Here is a 20396-nt window from a genome sequence, read left to right as displayed (position 1 = left end):
AGTGGCCAATGGTATATTTCTCTATGTTTAGGCGCAATACGCACGGTCAAATTACATCGGTCGCAAAACTTGGAAAGCGTCGAAAACGTATTGCCACAAGCATCAGCGCCCGCGCCGACGATTTAAGCGCAACTATACACAAACAACCCATGGAAACCAAGAACTCAAAATTTTTCAAATAGTCGTAATTTGATATATGACAAATTGCCTCACTTTTGGTCGAGTGCCATAAATGGAGGGTGTATTCAGGCGATTCGCTATGAGGGCTTCTGTTCAGTTCTGCGCACTGCCCTGTCAACGAGGCATCGCTCAATAAAGCCCGAACCACACGTATGCTGCCCGAGCGCGCGCAATACGCGCTCTGGGGGCCGCGGGTGCTATAAGCGCGCTCTGCGAGTATCTGCGGCGACCTGATTTCGGCCTTGAGACGGCACGCGTCTATAGCCGCGCTTGGAGCCCTGCAGATACGAAACGATGCCGTGGCTGCACTCAGACATCGACCTAGCCGGCGTGTAGGAACCGATTTAGATTAGCTTTTCTTTTCATGCACCACGGCCATGTGTATTCATTTACGAGCTATATTCATTCGTTTCACCGCAATACATGACTGCACGAGACAGCTCTACTTCGCGCGACGCGTCGTGCACATCGTATACCGATGCACACTCTATATGGTGTGTTCTCGTGATCGTCCGACCACGCTTCGTAGTGCTGATTAGTTTCAACCAGCTGCACTCGCTATAGGCTCGATCACGTCGCGGCGGCCTAGGCGTACCTGCCGGCGGTGCACTACGCGTCATGCGCGTATAGCAGTGATGTGCGCCCGCGTGTACGCACTCATGTTTGCCTGGCCGTGCTAAGCGGTGCGGTATGGCTCTGTCCGGCACAACCTGGACTCACGAAGAGTGGTCATCATCATCATCAGCCTGACAACGTCCACTGCAGGACAAAGGCCTCTCCCATGTTCCGCCAGTTAACCCGGTCATTTGCTTGCTGCTGCCAATTTATACCCGCAAACTTCTTAATCTCATCTGCCCACCTAACCTTCTGTCTCCCCCTAACCCGCTTCCCTTCTCTGGGAATCCATTTAGTTACCCTTAATGACCAGCGGTTAACCTGTCTACGCGCTACATGCCCGGCCCATGTCCATTTCCTCTTCTTGATTTCAACTATGATATCCTTAACCCCCGTTTGTCCCCTAATCCACTCCGTTCTCTTCTTGTCTCTTAAGGTTACACCTACCATTTTTCTTTCCATTGCTCGCTGCGTCGTCCTCAATTTAAGCTGAACCCTCTTTGTGAGTCTCCAGGTTTCTGCTCCGTAGCTAAGTACCGGCAAGATACAGCTGTTATATACCTTCCTCTTGAGGGATAGTGGCAATCTACCTGTCATAATTTGAGAGTGCTTGCCGAATGTGCTCCACCCCATTTTATTCTTCTAGTTACTTCAATCTCGTGATTAGGCTCTGCGGTTATTACCTGCCCTAAGTAGACATAGTCTTTTACAACTTCAAGTGCACTATTACCTATCTCGAAGCGCTGCTCCTTTCCGAGGTTGTTGTACATTACTTTCGTTTTCTGCAGATTAATTTTAAGACCCACTTTTCTGCTCTCCCTGTGTAACTCCGTAATCATGAGTTGCAATTCGTCCCCTGAGTTACTCAGCAATGCAATGTCATCGGCGAAGCGCAGGTTACTAGGGTATTCTCCATTAACTCTTATCCCTAACTGTTCCCATTCTAGACTTCTGAAAACCTCCTGTAAGCACGCGGTAAATAGCATTGGGGAGACTGGGTCCCCCTGCCTTACACCCTGCTTGATTGGTATTCTGTTGCTTTCTTTATGAAGCACTATGGACTCACGGAGAGTTTCGAAGTTCGGAGAGCTTCGAAATTCATCTAAATCACTTCGGAGCTTCACAAACAGTCCAGTGCGTGGCACCACCCACCTAGTGTGTGTGCGGAAATCGCCTTTCATCGCGAGTCGCGCCCGGGTATACGCACGCTGACGCGCTCCTGCTCGCGCTCGGGCAGTGTTTGCGTGGTTGTTTCGTGCTTCGTGTTAATTTATTTGCTTGTGCGCTGTTCACTGGCGTGACATTTCAGAGCTGAGCTAGCTCACAGAACGTGTTCACTGGCGTGACATTTCAGAGCTGAACTATAAGCTCACAGAATGCGTATAGGTAGCCGCTCCTGTGACTGCTGCCTTCACTGATCGCACGGCCGGTGTTCCCTCGCCTCTCGTGACGGCGAATGTGGCACGCTGCGAGACTTTAAGGTTGCCATAGTGATATATACTCAAGGCTGCAGTCTCCCCGCAGTGATTCGAACCTAACCTTACGATTGTTCGCTCTTATATTCCCAGTTTAGTATACCTGCACGATGCGCGTGAAATCATAGCAGGCAGAAAAGAAGCGAAACGCGCTTTTGAAAGCACATATCACGAGGTCATCTACTCTTTGGAGAAGCACACGTGCTCCGCCCCGAAGTGTCCGTTGACGCTCAATTCTCGAATTCAGGTCTGAACACTCGTCTGATTAACAAATATCTGCGCTAGAGGCAGCGTGCAGAGGTTATGCATAGGCACACGGCAAGCTTTGGGGCTCGGATACCGCAGTAAAATAGTTAAGCAAAAGTCGATTTCCGTCTTTCTGAAGGTAAGCGTAGTAACGAACGCTAATGAGAAAGTTTCAATGCAGTTCTGTGTTACAGATACTTACTGCAATAACAGTGTACCTACCGGAATCGTCGGACTGATCGTCTGAGTTCATCTCAAGTGCTGCAATAATGAGATCAGTGCTATACACAGATGGGAACAGGAGGACTGCGCCAGTAGAAGTTCAAAGCGTTAGGAGCACTGCACAAGAAGTCAAAGGTACTGACCATGGCGATAACCATCTGCGTATGAGTACCACCATGTATAGTCTCCTATATAGGAATGGACAAGACAGACAGCAAGGTGAGAATAGGCACATGGCGCAGTTAAGAGTATGCGCAGCGTTTAACGGTTAGCGAAGCGGTAGCTTGCCCAAAGCAACTCGACCAGGAAAGAAAAAAAAAAGAACACAACATAAATGGCAGAAGGGTGTCTTGACCGGCCACGTTGGCACATGATAGTGGGCGGAAACAGCGCGAAAACGAGACCAAGTCGAAGGAACATCGCTTGTCGTTTGTTCCTTCGACTTAGTCCAGTTTTCGCGTTGTTTCCTCGCAGTACCACATAAGCAAAGAATCGGACAGCGCCACAGGATAACAGGTGAGTTATAGTCTGTACAACCCATGCACGTTCACTTATACATGCATTAGGACAGAGTATGAAGGAGACTACGAAGACAAAGGTGCAACGCTTAGAACAAACCTACCTGCTGTATAGGGGCAATCGAATTGCCAAATTTGTAACGAAATCGCGAAACGCGGAGGTAAATTTTGGCAATATAAGACACCAACTGATTCCCCTCAGCGTATGCGTAATAGCGCTATAAGTGATCACCCCGAATGGGCACCCTGAGGGTAAAAGACAAGATTCCAGACATTTGGCTCGCAACGGAGCGCATTAAGTGGTCGCAATAACGCGTCAACCGAATGATTTTCGATGGCCGAATTGCAATCGTACCACCAAATTCAATATATTTCTTCCCCCGTATAGTAGGTATACTCTTTCAAGATAATGTATGCACATGGATAAAGCTGAAAGCAGCGTTATAATAAGACCAAGGCGTTTTTACCGCTCTCGGAACTGTTCGCGTTTCGCCGTATTACGCTGATTGCACCGGATTTTCGCATATTTACCCAAAAGACTTTCATTGCGTAACGAAGCGGAACACTGCCAAGTCGAACGCGAGCGTATCCCGCACGTTATACAAACGGTGCGACACAAACCAGCCGGCACTAAAGACATGTCCGTTTAGTATATAGCCAGAGTTTGCATTTACCGTCTACAAACACATTAGTTTTGCACGTAACAGAAAAAATATTACGTGTAACAAGAACAGAAGTAGTAGTAAACAATTTTATTAAGGCAGCTGACGGTTTCCTAGGTGGCGAGGGCTGTCAGGGCATGCCTGGTCGCCACCTCGTCAGCGCGTTTGATGGCCCGGAGCTGGGCTTCCAGGCTAGTGGTCGTGAGAATTCTCTCCTATATAGGCCTCACCGGAAAGTGACTCTTCTATAGAAGGTCTGGTTGGGGGGGGGGGGGGGGGGGTGTCCTTGCTGCATTGCATACTCAGATGATGTGATCTAAGGTTGCGGTCTGTGTCTTGCAAAGGGTGCACGTAGATGTGAATAAGGCTGTGTATATGTGGCGATAGATGTGCGGGGAAGAGAACGACTTGGTTTGAAGCCGCCGCCAAGTGATTTTTTGAGCTTTGTTTAGTTGCGGGGGAGGTTCGGTTTGCCTAGTTAGCTAGTAGTACTGCGTGATGTCGTGAAAGGTGAGTGGTTCGGTGGCTTCTATATCGTGGTGCGAAGTGTGGCCCACCGCTCGGCGTACGAGTCCTCGAGCTTGTCTCAGGGCCCAGGTTTCCAGCTTGCGCTGGGGGACCCAGATGAGTTGGATTATACGGGGATCGCCATCGTCGGTGCTGCTGGCAGCAGTGTCGCCTGAGGCGCTGCGTGCCGTTCGGGGCAGATGACGAAGGATGCGCGCCTTGGCTGGGGAGACCACGGGCAAATCGGATGATGGCAGATTTAGAGTCACTAATGATTGTTTCCAATCCAGTCATTACGTCGAGGGCTACGGCAGTTTCATCAGCCTCGTTTGGGTCATGTATGCGCATGGAGCCGGCGCACATCGTGGTAGGCTCTTTATCGACTGGGGTACGTTTCGACGACACATCGATTGAATAGATCTGTCTGAGAGCTGCGTATCTTTCCGCGTCGTCGTGAGCCCCCTCAGTGTTCGTATCGTAGGCACTGTGAAGGTTTCAGCCGCGGGCCGATCGTCTACCGTCATGAATACCGGCTAGCATGTTCTTCGGCAATGGCTGCACTATGAAGCGCTGTCTGATGAGGGGATGCCGATAAGTGGGAGTATCCATCTTCCGGACAGATAGATGCAGCAAAAGAAATAGATTCCATCGGAATTTAGAGAACCCACATCTCGAAACTGGCGTCCGTCCAATATATTCTTAGCCGACGGGCAAATTGGAAGTGAAAATAGGGTGGGGTAAAATGCAACAACAATTTTAAAATAGTGAATATTTATTTTTTATTTCACTCCTTACAATTGAACCACCTGCGGGGCAAAACGAGACCCTGATTGTGGCAAAACGAGACAGTAAGAAAAAAAATCAATTTCTTCAGTATTTGCAGTAGACAGACTTGAATTTCCTTGCGTGGGTACTTAGGCAACCTTAAAAGGAGCCCAGTTTTTGGACTCCACGCATTCAATCTAGACAGAACGCGGTGTTGTGTTGCTCCGAAACTCTTTGCAGATAAAACCCCTCTAAGTTTTCTTTGTGCTAATGTTGTCTTTTGTTGAACGCTCGCACCTCATTGGATTACTCAACAGTCGGAGGCTAGATATGTTTTGACATGTATCTTCATTTTTTGCCATTTTTATGCAGAACTGGTCAGGCGTTTCATGGCTTTTAACTTCGTCCACCGAGCTTTGTGAAGCAATGAATTTAAAACTGTGCCAGATTCAGATTTTTTCGCGCTTGTTTTTCTTAATTAGGCTATTCAAGAAACACCGTTTAATCTAAATACCAACATGCGTTTTCGAACGACTTGACTTGAAGATTCCGCTTTTTTTGTGCCTTTTGACAACTTCCTTGGGAACACGGAAAAACCTTGATGCAGCGCGAATGGAGAGAGTCATGGCCTGAACGGCAATCAGTGCTTTTTCATGTCGTTTTCCTCCCAGGAAGCTTTATGTATGATATTCTATTGTATGTCTGAACCCTTCTAAACACAAAGAAATATAATATATAATGAGTGTAAGCTAATGGTTAAGTTAATGAGACACTATATAAGGCAATTGGATGCCTTTTTGTCGCGTTTGGCCTCTCTCACATGCCATAATTTAAAAAAAAATCTGCTTTGTGCCCTAACACCGAATGAACTAAACATTTGGTGCTATGTAGATCATAGCCTAAAGTATAATGAAATAAATATTTACGTTGCTCTACTGACGTAGGAGTAGCTTCGTGCACAGATGCGAAAATTTGGCCGAGCAGAATTTCGCCCTTTTCTTGACGGGTCACGAAACACATTAACACCAGCCGCGCAATTTTTCCCGCGCAAATGCTGTGAGCAATCATCAATCTTTACACAATAAGTAAACAAACACCAGAACTTCACACTGGAAAAAGAAAAAAAAAAGTAGTTTTTGTATTAGCTACAGAGGCCGGCAAAGTCAAAATGTCGCGTTTTGACGCGTGTCTCATTTTACCCCACCTATACCAATAACTCAACTGCAGCACTAAAGGAAATAGCACTAGGCAAAGTTTGCTTAATTTCGTTATGCAGCTACCAGGCCTCGTCATTTTGGTTGTACAGTTACTTTTCAGGTGATAAAATTGCAGATACGGGAAGAAGCACGCTTCCTCTCAACGATTTTACGTAAGACAATGTGGGCACCACCACCAACGTTTTCATATTTGTCCATCTCATAACAAGAATCGGTAAGGTCAGGAAACGTAGAACGTACCAACCCGACTGTTTTCGTATGCATATAAACGCCCACCGTATACTGTTCATTCAGCTGTGCAAGATGATACACATTACGGCAAAGAGCTCAACATGGCGGCACCGAAACCCGTCACTCAAATAGTCTGTACCCCAACACGGTGCATACACTCTCTCTCGGTCACTGGCTATACTCGCCTTCCCCCACGTCGTGTCATGTACGTATAATACGCTATACATACATAACGCGAATGCGAACGCAATACACCCAAAAACTGCGATGTCATCCACACACACACACATTGTCTACATATATATATATATATATATATATATATATATATATATATATATATATATATATATATATATTGGTAAGAGAAATGTAGGCTTTCTTTTTTTGTGCATTTTGTCACCGACGTTCCAAATGCACTTCAGAAAATAGGGTAGTAAACCTTATATTATAATATACGGTTTTTAGCGCGGAACCGCAGAGTAACGGAACGTTCGAAATTTATGTGAACCTATTGTAGCTTCTTAAAGCACACCATTAATGCATTATTATTATTATTATTATTATTATTATTATTATTTTTATTATTATTATTATTGCTGTTCCTGCGTCATTTGGATGCCGCGGCCGGAAATCAAACGAAGTGGGTGACTGGGCTAGTTGGTTTAGCATACTTAAGGTTTAACAGCGCGAAGAGTCCAGCGTGTTCTTTTCGCGCTGTTAAACGTTAAGGAAGTCAACCATCTCACCGTGGAGCGATCAAGGCATCGTGGCGGGCCCCGTGACAACCTGAGCGCTCCAATACAAGCGCACGCTCACGAAAAGGTCTCTCCAAGCAACCTAGCAGCTGGGCGCTCGCGAGTGCACGCATCGGACAAAGAGCAGGGGAAATGTATGTACCACGCAATTAAGGTGCTCGGGGGGGAAAGGTCGGCTTGGCAAAGCACAGCGCGCGAGGAGATGCCCTCTTCAAAGAACGAGGCCCCGGCCGCAAACCCTTCGAGTTGGGCGTCGCTCGGAGTGCGGCGCAGCACGCGCCGTTTCGATTTCAGCGCCAGCGGCCGTTCCGCCGACCTGATCCAGTTTCTCGGGAGGGGGGCGAGCCCTTCCTTGGGCGCGCCGACTGGCCGGGTCACACGGCCGTACGGGCCACGCTGCCGCAAGGCGATAACGCTAAGCTCAGTCCACCAGCCGGGACACCGCGCAGAATGACAGTGTCCACACAGACCGAGGCGGGCCGTTTCCGTATACCGCGCCACCGGACTTGCGTCAACGGCCGAACGAAAGGCTCGCCTCGAAGACTCGAGAGGCCACGCGAACGACGCAGACGGAACCGCGATAAACACTTCGTACCACAGTGCGCCACTGGAGAACAGCCATAGGGAAAATCGACGCTGTCACGCGGGGCGCTTTTGCGTCTTCGCCGCTCGAGGGCCGTTTATCGAAATGGAGCCACACTGCACCTTCCTGGTACGATCGGGAAAGAATCGGGGTCGAAGACCACCGACACTTCCGTGGAAATGCACCACCAGACACCACACCTGAACTCGAGGCACAAATTACGTGGGCCGCACACTTCCACAGGAGCGCGCGCCAAAACAAAGACAGCGGTGACGGAAGAAAAACAAAGAGCCACCGTCCGAGCGTGTACAAGGAACGGACGACACCTTCGGTGGCACGAGAGACCCGATTTCCAGTCCGCCTCTCAAACAACTACAGAGGCGATCTATACGCCAATCGCCCCTCCCGAAGACAAACACCGTCACAATGAAGTCTCCGGAGACTAATGTATCGCTTCCACTCAGCGTGTTCGATTGCAATAGATATTACCTCGATGGCCGTCCATTTCGACATCAATGGAGCTTGCGTAAGGGTGCGACAACCGGCTACGTGGCGATAAAAACCCGAGCCCACTTCCCACAGCATACATCGCCACCGCGGTACGTATTGATAGAGAACAATTAAAGGTAGTCGTATCGTAACGATAGCTCATCTTGTTGCATTCGGCAAGATTCGTATTCCCGAGATACTTATAGCGATCGTTCGATAAGCCTAATTTCGCATTCAAGAAGCAGGACCGTTGGAACAAAGACATGTCTCATCGCTTGTCCCGCATGGCGCGCCGTCATCAGTGATAAAAGGGGACGAGTAGCGTTACTCAGACCCGAGTGCGAGTGTTTGAACATATACGTATTATAAGCACAATTAATATTTTAAAAAGGTATACATACACATCTTTATCGAAAATTTTCCATTAAAGCTTGTGCGCTGACATCATACACGCAAGCTGGGCACACGTAATTATGTCATTATTTAGCGAGCGAAACAAAGGAGAGAGATATATATGTAGTTTTGAAGGTGACAAATGTCAACAACAGTGCAGTATGATGGAGTAGTTGATAAAATATTGTAGTTAGTTTGCGCATCGCAAGCGTAAAGACGTACAAACTAGCCCTCATCACCGCCTTATTTGTCGGATGGACTTACACGAGTGGCCCCGGCATGCTGCTGATCACGCAAACAGTTTCATAACGAAATGAAACCACAAAGTGAATTCCTGCTTTTTTTTGTTAACTACTGCAAGTGCGCCTTTTTTTGCAAGGCAGACATCTCGCCTAAGGAAACGATGGCTGGCTTGTGGGGTTGAACGTCGCAACGCGACTCAGGCTACGGGGCCGCAGTAGTGGAGCATTCCGAATAATTTTGACCACCCGGGTTTCCTTTTTTTTTTCTTTTATCGAGGCCCCGCCGCGGTGGTCTAGTGGCTAAGGTACTCGGCTGCTGACCCGCAGGTCGCGGGATCAGATCCCGGCTGCGGCGGCTGCATTTCCGATGGAGGCGGAAATGTCGTAGGTCCGTGTGCTCAGATTTGGGTGCACGTTAAAGAACCCCTGAGGTGGTCAAAATTTCCGGAGCCCTCCACTACGGCGTCTCTCATAATTATATAGCGGTTTTGGGACGTTAAACCCCACAAATCAATCAATCAATCATCTTTTATCGAGTCCTGAAATCGCACAGTATACACTGACCTCTAGTATTTCGCTGCCATCGAGATGTAACTAACACGGCGGCGGGGTTCGAACCCGTGTTTTTAGGGTGAGCAGCCGAGCAACGTTAGGCCCCTGCCTCGCCTTATCCAAGAGCTCACTATGAGAAGAACGATCAGCTATACTGCACGCTATTCAGCCGCACGTTTATGGAAGAAAACAGTATAGACAATCGAGCGAAATATATAAATATATGTATATAATGATTTAGAGGGGGAAAATGATTCAAGGTGTGTCCAGTCACGTGCGCCCACAAACGCCGTTTTGACACCACCCCATCCACGAACGAGGTCTCGGGTCCATAATACACCGCGCCCACAATCGCGCAGTGAATGGTACTGAGGTCCAAACAACAACGTAACACGCGCGAATGCAGCTGCAAGGAAGGAGGCCGAACAGCGCGCACGGAAAAAGATACATGCCTCCCGTCGCGTGCTACAATTTCCGCGCTTCGAAAGCGTGGCAACCACGAGAGACACAAAGGAGCGCCACAGCGCGGGCGAAACACAAACCGACCCGCGCACGCTCGCGAGTACAAAGCGGCCAGGAATGCGCGCGCCAATCTTGCGCGTGCGGCGGGGATCAGCGCAGTTTTTTTTCCGACACCGCCATCACCGCGTGTTGTCAATCAGCGGCCGAGCATGCAGGGCGCGCACGGGATAATTGACTCGTTGCGGCCGACCGTGTCGTCGCACAACGGGACGCAGAGAAAGGAGGGGGGCGCGCATTTCGGCAAGCAAATGGATAGAACGAGAGCAGCGAGACGCCGAGGGGAAACAAGCTGAGCGGCTGAAAACAAGAAAGCCCCGATCGACGGACAAACGAGACCGAGTCACGGCGGCGGCCCGATCTGCTGCGAGTCAGTCGGTTAAGCCAAACCGGTCATTGAGCAGCCCCTCGAGGGCAGCGGCGCCAAAAGGCGCCGTGGCCGGCGCCTCGAGCCGCAGGAGAGGGAGAACCCGGTTCCGCGTTTACGCGGCGGCGCCGTAACAAGCCGGAAGCGAAACGCCGCCCTACATTCTGACAGCCGGCATTCAATCGCGCACACAACGCAGAAATGAAGAAACTCTTAGAGGGGGGGGGGGGGGGGGGGTTGCGAAACGCCATCAGATATATACCTTCTCCGCTTATCGCAGCCCCTCTACAGGCACGAGGAGATGACGCAGAGAGCACGGCGAGCTATCAAATGGGGATGTAATACACGGACCGACCACAGCCAAGTACCGTGGGTCACTGTCAATTAAGCGAGCACGTTCATTTATCGTGAAGCTGAAACACGGTGCACGTACCCTTACGACCCCGCAGTGCGTTGCCCATTCGTTTCCAACGTGCGCCTATACTGTTCGCAGCCGAGCAGGCAGGAGCGCCCTCGTTGTTGTCGCGAAAAGGCGCCACACACAAGTGCCAGAGGTGACCGCTGGCCTTATCGGCGTTGGGACCAATCTTGACCCTTAACGACGGCTATCTAGCACTACATCCGCGCATTGTAAAGCAACAAGCTGCGCCGACGAGAGTTGAGGCCACATCGGACAGCATTGCGGGCACCCGGGGAACGGTGCAATTATTTGAACACACAGTCTTATCAGTCGGCCGAGGTAAACGTCTTCAGGCGCGTCGCCGGTTGAGAGGCTTGCTGAAGGAGGAGAAAGATAAGTCCGTAGATGGAATAGAACAACCGAAGGGACCGAAGAATAGAGCCGTCAGTTTTAGTAACTGTGTTTAGTGTTTCCACAAAAGGAAAGCATGCCGAAGACTTCAGAGGATAGCCGAAATAGAATACGAATCGACAAACGATCAGCAAACTTTCGCTAGCATGCTCGAATGTATCCGTAGTTGTTCTGATGCGTCTCGCTGAAACGACACGACTTCGGAAACCGATCGGCTGCAGCCAAAATACCACGCCTCGTACAAGTAACCACGCATACGGCATCTGAATGAAGGAACTTGGAGCACTCTTTCTTCTTTGATGCAATCTTTATGAAAACTATCGCAGATAACGAAGCGAAGGAAAGTATCGAGGACGCTAATTGTGCTGTTTTAGGTGTATTGTATCATTTCGATATATATGTGAAGAAAGCAAAGTGGACGAAAAGACAACTTGATGCCGGCAGAAACCGAACCTGCAACCTCCGACTTACACGCACCCGATGCTCTCACCAAAACACTCGCGGCATCACCCACATTCTCGGGTATTCATGCGCATGAAACCTGCGGGTGTTAGGCAGCGCCGCTCCCATCCATGACGGCGAGTGTGGAACACTCTATTAGCCCATTTTGGAATAGTAGCGCCTCCTATACAGGGAACAGCTAGGAAGCGCGATTATTCTGCATGCGTGCATAGACTGCGGCCACCTCCAGTCGCTGTCCCATTGGCAACTCAAACTGCATCGTAGCTGTCCTCGTGAAATACGACGACATTTACATCGCAAGAAGAGAGTGAAAAGGGCTATCTAGTCACGCGACGGCCCTTTTGTTAACTCGCATTGCTCACATTGTGGATAGCCACTCTTAATCACATTCCCTAGGCCTGCAGGGAAGATTCCCCCTCTCCCGATCTCCTGGCCGCTCCCTCGCCAGAGGGGTGGGAGGCAGTTCTGACACCTCCACCAGCCTGGCAAGGGAAGGGGAGGTGGCCACCATGTTCAGCCTGGCGGATCACCTGATTGATTGATTGATATGTGGTGTTTAACGTCCCAAAACCACTATATGATTATGAGAGACGCCGTAGTGGAGGGCTCCGGAAATTTAGACCACCTGGGGTTCTTTAACGTGCGCCCAAATCTGAGCACACGGGCCTACAACATTTCCGCCTCCATCGGAAAAGCAGCCGCCGCAGCCGGGATTCGAACCCGCGCCCTGCGGGTCAGCAGCCGAGTACCTTAGCCACTAGACCACCGCGGCGGGGCCTGGCGGATCACCTACCTCCATAAGTCTGACGACCATAAAGTTGTGTCCTCTCTTTCTCGCGAGCGATATCAATCAAATGATGTTCGAGCTCTATATTCGAAGTACCTCACAGGCCCACAATCCCGACTATTGGGTCTGGATGGTTAAATAATACCAGTTTGGTTTATACACATTATGTCGAGTCTTTACGTAAAGTATAAAACGACCGCTACTCTCAGATCGAGCGCACTTGCGCGCTGGCCCCGATGGAGTGGAGCGGGTGGGGCACGCTGGACACTGTGCATGTATCATACGCATCCAGGATGCCATTTTCGAAATCTAGCTGGAGCACTGACAGTCTTCGATTTCAAAGAGCCACGACTCAGACCCAAGGTCACACCAGATGTCTGTGGAAGCTACTCAGGCAAAAGACAAGCAACCAGGAAGGTCACGATGACGCAAGCTTACTAGAAACGCAAACGTCCCTCGACAGAAGCACGAGGAAGTCGCTGTGGCGCGCCGCGACCGCTCTCCTCGGTCGGAGCTTCGCCTCAGTCGCCCAGCTCTCAATCGAGGAACAAAGTGCGGAGCTACAACAGTGTCAAGAAACGCCACCCTGCAGCAACAGTGGCCGAAGGCGGATGATAGCAGACCAAGTGCACCGATGTATCTTCTCAATACAAAAAAAAGTTACCGCAAATACCAGTCGCCCTCCAGACTCTTTGAAATGCGCTGAACCCGCGAGAAGCATGGAGCGACCAGTTCGCCAACTTTTAGAAATATTCGGAAAGGCAGCAATCCCACCAAGAATAGAGGCGTGCAATTTATACTACTAAGCTATATCGACACCACTCTATAGGCGAACAGCCATCCGTTTTTAGATGTCCACGCACCAACCCGTTCACGTCTCGAAAACCAGTCTATACGAGAAAACTCGACAATCGTATAGACGGCGACTGTAATCAAGAGCGCAGGTTTCGAAGGCGATCGCGCCGACAAGCGACGAAAGCGCTCCAGAGAGAGAAGAATCTTGCCGTCAGAAGAACCGGCCATTTCCACACAATGCAACAGCAAGGGCACCGGCGGACGGCAGGCGACGCCCTAAGAGCGCGACCCCGGCACGGTCTATGCGTGTCGCCTCAACGACGAGGAAAAAGGCGCGTCCGTCACCTCAATGCGAGTACGCGGTGCCCCCTTTTTTTTCCTGCTTATAGCGTCATACTTTTATAGCGCCACCATGCAGTGTACACTGGAACAGAAGAGCGCGCGCGTATAGCTGCAAGAACGCTATGTCGCCGGTCAGGTCTCTGAGGCAGTTCCGCAAACAGACCGTGGTGCACCTTGTATACACAGTTCTACGTGCTGGAGGCGTCGAAGCACGGTCCCTCTGTTTCGCTATACTTCCTCGCTAGCGCCCGCATATTCCCAGGGGATCTTCCATACTACTCGATCAAATCGACACAGTCCTCGCCAGCGCAACGTGAAGATTCAGTCGGACAACACGGTGTATATACACACTGTATAGACGTTCAAAAAAAATTACAATAGGTTGACAATATGATTTCGCGAAGTTCAGGATTGCCACCACAAAATATTTGCACGACATACCAGCGTAAGAGACCATGGGAGTGAAACACAAATGAGTGAGTGAGTTAGTGAGTGAAAACGTGTGTGCGTGCGGGCGTGTTGTCATGCACCATAAAAACGTGTAATATCCCCAATCAGTCCTACAACCTGCGAGGACACTGCAATATAGAGGGTCGATGCAGAATTCGCTGCCTATCGTGCCGCCCGCATTCTGCGAATGAAGATCTCAGCAAACGTAGAAATGCTTACCTACTATTAGATGTCGTTTTTTTTCTTTTTTTCACTAAAATATCACACAATGCACAACGGCGGGAAGAAAATAACCGAGGCGACTGAGTTAATGCCGCCGAGCAAGGACGGACCGTAAGCTAAGTAACTACAAAACAAGTAGCGGCAACGAATAAACCACCGTCGCGAGACATGCAAAAAAATGCCGCCCTTCTCGCTCGCGAGCTTTCTCGCGAGAAGATGAGAAGAGCGGAGGCGGTGACGTATATAATAGCCACACGAACACACCGGTGGCATTGTAAAAGAAGCCGCGAAAGGGTACGCACTCGCGGCGACGATTAAGACGCGCTCTATACGAGGAGACTTAGCGCGCGCAAAAATACAAAAAGCAAAAAAAAAAACGCAATACCAGGGGCACTTTCAGTCCCGGCGCCGTGTACCAGAGTGGGTTAAAAAGCCAGCTAACGCCGAGGACAGGAAGACGGCTACCCACGAATGCGCGGGTCGCGCTGCCGCGCGCACGACGACAAAAGGCCGCAGCGGCGGGATGGCGAACGCCAAGGACGAAAAAGTTCTTGGCCAACCGCGCTCCATGGCGACACAAAAGACCGCAGAACGCGGAAGCCGCCACACGCAACTGATGCTCGCCGGGACTGCCCGAGGATTCGCACGCGCCGGAGTCTGTCCGACGACCACTCCCGTCGTTGATTGATTGATTGATATGTGGGGTTGAACGTCCCAAAACCACTATATGATTACGAGAGACGCCGCAGTGGAGGGCTCCGCAAATTTAGAACACCTGAGGTTCTTTAACGTGCGCCCAAATCTGAGCACACGGGCCTACAACATTTCCGCCTCCATCGGAAATGCAGCCGGGATTTGATCCCGCGACCTGCGGGTCAGCAGCCGAGTACCTTGGCCACTAGATCACCGCGGCGGGGCAACCACTCCAGTCGTTAGCCTTGTACGCACTCTCCGAGAAGGCGATTCGTAAACCGTGTAGCAATGACCACCACACAACGAACATGAATGGACGAATCAGTGCGACACGTATTTCGGCAAAAGTAGGCCTCCATTTATAAGCGCTACAAAATGAAACGTTCTCATCGACGTTCCTCGCCTGCCAGGTACCATCGTCGTCTCGACGGAACATAAAATGTCACAAATCACTATATAGTTGAGCAGGAACTTGTAAACTTTTTAGGCGACCTCACAAGATATGACTAATAACATTTTAAAGTACGTTACAAGTGGAGCGGCAAAATTAAATAAAAAAATATGGCATTGCAGAGTCTCCGCCAATGTGATGATGTGTGGTGTTTTGTGGCGCAAGGGCCATTTGATGGCCAAAAAGCACCAGGCCATAGGATAAGAGATGTGAACAACGAATTGTGTAAGGTGGCCTTATAAGGGCTTTAAAATTTCTCGCTTTCTAAGGCGAGTAAAACATAGAAGTAATAAAATCATGATAGGGCCGTGAAATGTATCGTGAGAATGAGTGGCGAAAGGTTCTGATAATAAAGCAGGGTGGAGATATTCGACGCTAGCACAAGTGCCTCATCTGCGTCCCTGTGTCGAACGGCCGCGCGGCAGATGCTTTTTTCAATGTAGCCACCACAGCAGTCAACCTCTTTAAAAAAAAAAAAAACATCTCTTAAAAAAGCCAGCTTAGATTTATGAGTGCAAAGTGCTTCTCTACCGACAAATATCGGAGGGTGAAGTGGTATCTGTTGTCGGTAGGGTAATGAAAAGTGTTGTCTTCTTAGAGTGTCTAATTGTTAACACTTAATTCAAATGTGAAGCACTGTTAGTGCTTCCCCACATATGTCACACAATGGTGGATCGCCACCAGACAAAAGGTATGAGTGTGTCATGTATGTGTGTCCTATGCTGAGCTTTGTTAGCGTTACCTCTGTACGACGTGATTTCGATACTGGCGGCAAATTACTAAGGTGTGGCTCAATAACGTGTAGTTTGTTTTGTGTGTGTCTTCTTAACTTGCTCTGCCAGTAATCTCCCAGCTTTCGTTTGAGAGACGATTTAAGGTCAAGGGCCGGGATAGATATGGGTGTAGTGGCAGTGCTTTCGTGGACTCCGCAAATGTCGATGCTGATGAAAATGCACAATCACAAAGCACGTGCAAAAAAAAAGCAAAAAAGCTATACACACACACTGAAGGTTTGAGTGCGCGAACTATACCTGTACAGCACGTGGCTGCTACATGCAAAGCACGAATATAATGATTTCTAGACGACCGTGCATGTATGTAGTCACCCCAGCAATAATTATAAGGATTCGTGGTTAGCACGCTCCTACACAGCTCCTGCGGCTGCACGACAGGAATATTGTTACATAACCAAAATCAGAAAGGATCCTACGCGGCTTCTCAAAAAAGCGAGACCAGGCCCACTAAGCAGCAGTTTTAGTTTGGCGTGCGCAGCAGCTCTGAGGACGCAGGCTGACAGACATAGCGAACTGCAGCGTGTGTGCGCACAGCTGCTGCGGATGTTCAACGAGAGCTGTCTATTTACTTTCAGGGTACTGATTAGACAGAGCGACTGCTTCCGTCGCCGCTCCCCGACACTTGCCACTCGAGCTCCCGGGTTCATCTAGGGCGAGCTCTGCTTATCAATGCGAAGGGAGGGCTGGCCACCCCCACTCGTTCAGTTGGAAACGACTCAAAGAAGAACCTACGTTATCGGTACAGCTGCTACCAGCCCGCAGATTAGGGGTGGTCGCAAGTACCGTCACGCAGAATCACACACGACGCAAGGCAGCAGGCCGTGGTCTTGCTGCCACTTACAGCTCAGCAAAGCACCACCGCACCACCGTTGTCAAGTAATATCGCAGGATGGTACTTACCTGCAAACGAGAGAAAAAAAAAAGAAAGGCAATTTAGATTTCCACCGTAACTACACTCAGTATCACAAAATAAGAAATCAATGAGAAATATATCAACAAAGACATCACATAACTTGTCAGAAGCTATACTTTACGATCAATGCAGTTGATCAATTTCTCCCTATCTCTTTGTAAATTGACGAATACTGTCATTAAACCCCATCGGGAGTCATCGCGGGAAGAATCAACATTATAAATATTCATACGATGTTTAGATAGAGTGAAGAAACACAATATGTTATAAAATCAGACAATAAGTACCCAGACATGATTAAAATCATGGACATAATCATGGACATCATCTTTATCAATGACACAATGAAGTGGCATATTCCGAATCTTTATCATATCAGGTATTAGGGGAAATTCAAGTAACTAAACGTATCGATTCGCGATACGTATAAACTTCAATACTATAGTTCGCAGATTTCTCCCTGTATATAGGATGTACCTATTTTAATCCCCCTTTCTACAAGAAAAATCTGGAATGGACCTTTTAAGCAACGATTTTCTCTACTGCACTCTGACGACAATAAGCCACATGCAGTAAGCACATCTTACTGAAAAGGGTTGCCGTTATTTGGAACATAAAAAGCGCGCCACCATAGTATGATCTCATTTCGTTTGTTTCCTTTGAGGACTTCCTAGTGTGGGCTTCATACCAGAGCATATTCCCGAAATAGCTGGAACCAATGTTTTATATACGCGATAAGCTTAACTTACTTAGCAGCATACTGATGAGAAATTGAGCAGGGATTGAGCCAACGTTTCAATAAAAGGATTTTTAACCATCCAGACCACAACAGAGACAAATTCCCTCGATTGTCTGTTCGTTGAATTCTGACCACGTCAAGCCTTTAGCTTGAGCTGTGACCAGAACAGTATAGCTATACACACGTAAGGCGGATCATGGGCCCGCGCGAATTAGGGATACATTGAAACTGTAGGGTGCGGAGAGTAACACGCGGAGAGTAACACGCTACTAAGTACGGAATAAAAAAGTGAAAGAAAGGGGGGGGGGGGGGGCGAGACGCCAGATAGAGTTACAAGGTGCCATTCACACAAGAAAATAATAATAAAAAACGAGACTTTGTAAGGCGTTGCTGCGCGGGGTTTTTTTTTTGTTCTTGTCTTTTGCCTTTATTCTCTGAAACTACATCTGATATAGATCAAAACCAGATATATGCTGAATTGGATTTGTGCCAGCTGAACCCCCCCCCCCAACCCCTCGACAGGGGTGGAAATCACAATGCATGAAAATCAAGAGACAAATGGCGCACACATGGGCGACTGTTGTGCGCTCTGTCTTCGGGGCTTCGATCAAAATGGGTATGTCACAAGGACACATCGGTCGATTCACGACGTGTCCACTCAACAGCGCGTCATGCGAGGCCGCGGCGAGCGCCGGACCGCGCATATCTCCGTTACATGCAGGGAGGCGGCGCTTTTGAGCATGCGGCAAAAGCGCGCCAGGCCACCGCATGACCCGAGGCACCCGGTGCCAGCCATCGGCGTCGCGGACGAGAGCGCCCCCGTGCAGTACCCGGCCGGGAACCGGTAAAGAGACCGTTCGATCAGATTCGGCGCCTGCCCTTGGGCTTTCGCGGTTACGGCGATTCCCAGGAAAGACGCTTCTCCTCGCCGTGTCGTTAACCTTGCGCGGCTTCTCGGACGCCGTGGGCACGCTCGTCCCAGATTCGAGACCCTCCTCGCGCGATCGCCGCCCAGCGCTGGGCGGGCGGCTATAAAAAGCTGCCCAGATGCAGGCACAGATGGAAAACAAGGGCGCCCCAATCGGACAGATAGCGTTATAGAGACAATGGTCGCAAAGAAACAGGAATGAGCCCATCGAGCCTTCCGGGGGTCCCAGCACGAACCACAACGCGGGCCGAAAGTGGCCTCGTTGGCCCCGTCGAGGGCGACTGCTGAACCACGGCCCTGCGAGGCAAACGGGCAGGTTCGCCAACGGCCGACACGGATCATGGAACCGGCAGCATCGCCGTGGCACGTCCGCCGCACGATTGGAAGGGCCGTCGCTTATCCGAGCAAAATCATGCAGGCCGGCGGTACGTGGTCGCGAGGGAAGAGTGCGCAAACGAAACGGTTCGCCGCAAAGCAGGCGTGGAGCGCTTAAACAAAAGGAACCGAAACACCGGAGAGCGATGCGCTTTGTTGAGTCTCGCGAGCATGCGTGGCGCGGATTACAGGCGGCGGGAGATTTTTTTTCCCCCGGGATACGCGCTTTCTTTTCGTCGACACCGGCGCGCACGGCAGTTGGCTAAATCGGGCTCCAGCGGGGACTCGAAACGGACAAAGAATCGAGAAAAAAAGGAGCGAGAAAATAACGGCCCGGAGAGACTTCCCAGGCCATTTCTGGTGGCGCGCTTATGCAAATGCGCACGCTAAGAAGGATCCGCGCGACGCATTCAGAGCGTGACAGCGACCAGTCATTTCCCTTTCGAGTCCGAGCGGACCAAGTTGGCGTTATACGTTTCGCTTTTCTTTCCTTATGGAGAAACACAACTCGTGCGTCCACCCTTTCGACCCTCTTCCGTAAACAATACTTCCCACATGAATCAGACCGCGGCAAAGAAGCACGGCCAAAGCGCGGGTCATTCACCTTCCCTCCTTTCAAGGCGCACTCGCCGTCAATGGTTCGATGACAAATGGTTAGGCTGACCCAAAGAGCGGGCCACGCATACACGGCCGCTTCCGACACGCCCCACCGTGGCGGCTCGATAGCCCAGGTGCCGAATAGCAGCCCCCCTTTTTTTCCCCCAATAAGCACTATATGGATGCACGCTGGCATATTGATTAAGTGGATGTAAATGTGTCCTTTGCGCACATACGTACAGGGATGTGGGCATGTACATGTGACATCAGATCAAAGAAGTATAGTTACTAAGGTTAATAAGAGACCGCTTAAAAATCCTCAGTAGGACTTTGTTGGGTCTGATGGCGCCACCATTGACCGAACTTATTCACGTTTTACTACGCAGATGGTACTGTGACGGTATTGCGGCTGTGGCGCCCATTGATTATTATTTTTTTTTCACGCAAGACCACTGTCAAACAAATTAGTCCAAAAGAGGCTTTCAGCCTTTCGGAG

General features: G+C 49.8%; 1 protein-coding gene across 7 annotated transcripts in view; it reads right to left on the bottom strand.

The window, feature by feature from the left end:
- twin (CCR4-NOT transcription complex subunit 6-like twin) overlaps nt 1-20396 on the bottom strand; it is a 264806-nt gene that overhangs the window by 103392 nt on the left and 141018 nt on the right. For 3 of the 7 annotated variants that reach the window (XM_075878739.1, XM_075878738.1, XM_075878735.1), the window contains exons 7-8: nt 2882-2926; nt 2739-2777 (exon numbers count right to left, since the gene is read on the bottom strand). The exons of the other annotated variants lie outside the window; for them this stretch is intronic. In XM_075878739.1, coding sequence (XP_075734854.1) covers nt 2739-2777; nt 2882-2926 — 84 coding nt within the window. The remainder of the gene's footprint in view (nt 1-2738; nt 2778-2881; nt 2927-20396) is intronic. 7 annotated transcript variants of the gene reach the window in all.

The sequence above is a fragment of the Rhipicephalus microplus genome, chromosome X (genome assembly GCF_043290135.1).
Source record: "Rhipicephalus microplus isolate Deutch F79 chromosome X, USDA_Rmic, whole genome shotgun sequence".
Classification (NCBI taxonomy): Eukaryota; Metazoa; Arthropoda; class Arachnida; order Ixodida; family Ixodidae; genus Rhipicephalus; species Rhipicephalus microplus.
Note: the sequence above shows the minus strand (reverse complement) of the source record. Positions and strands in the feature narration are given on the sequence as shown.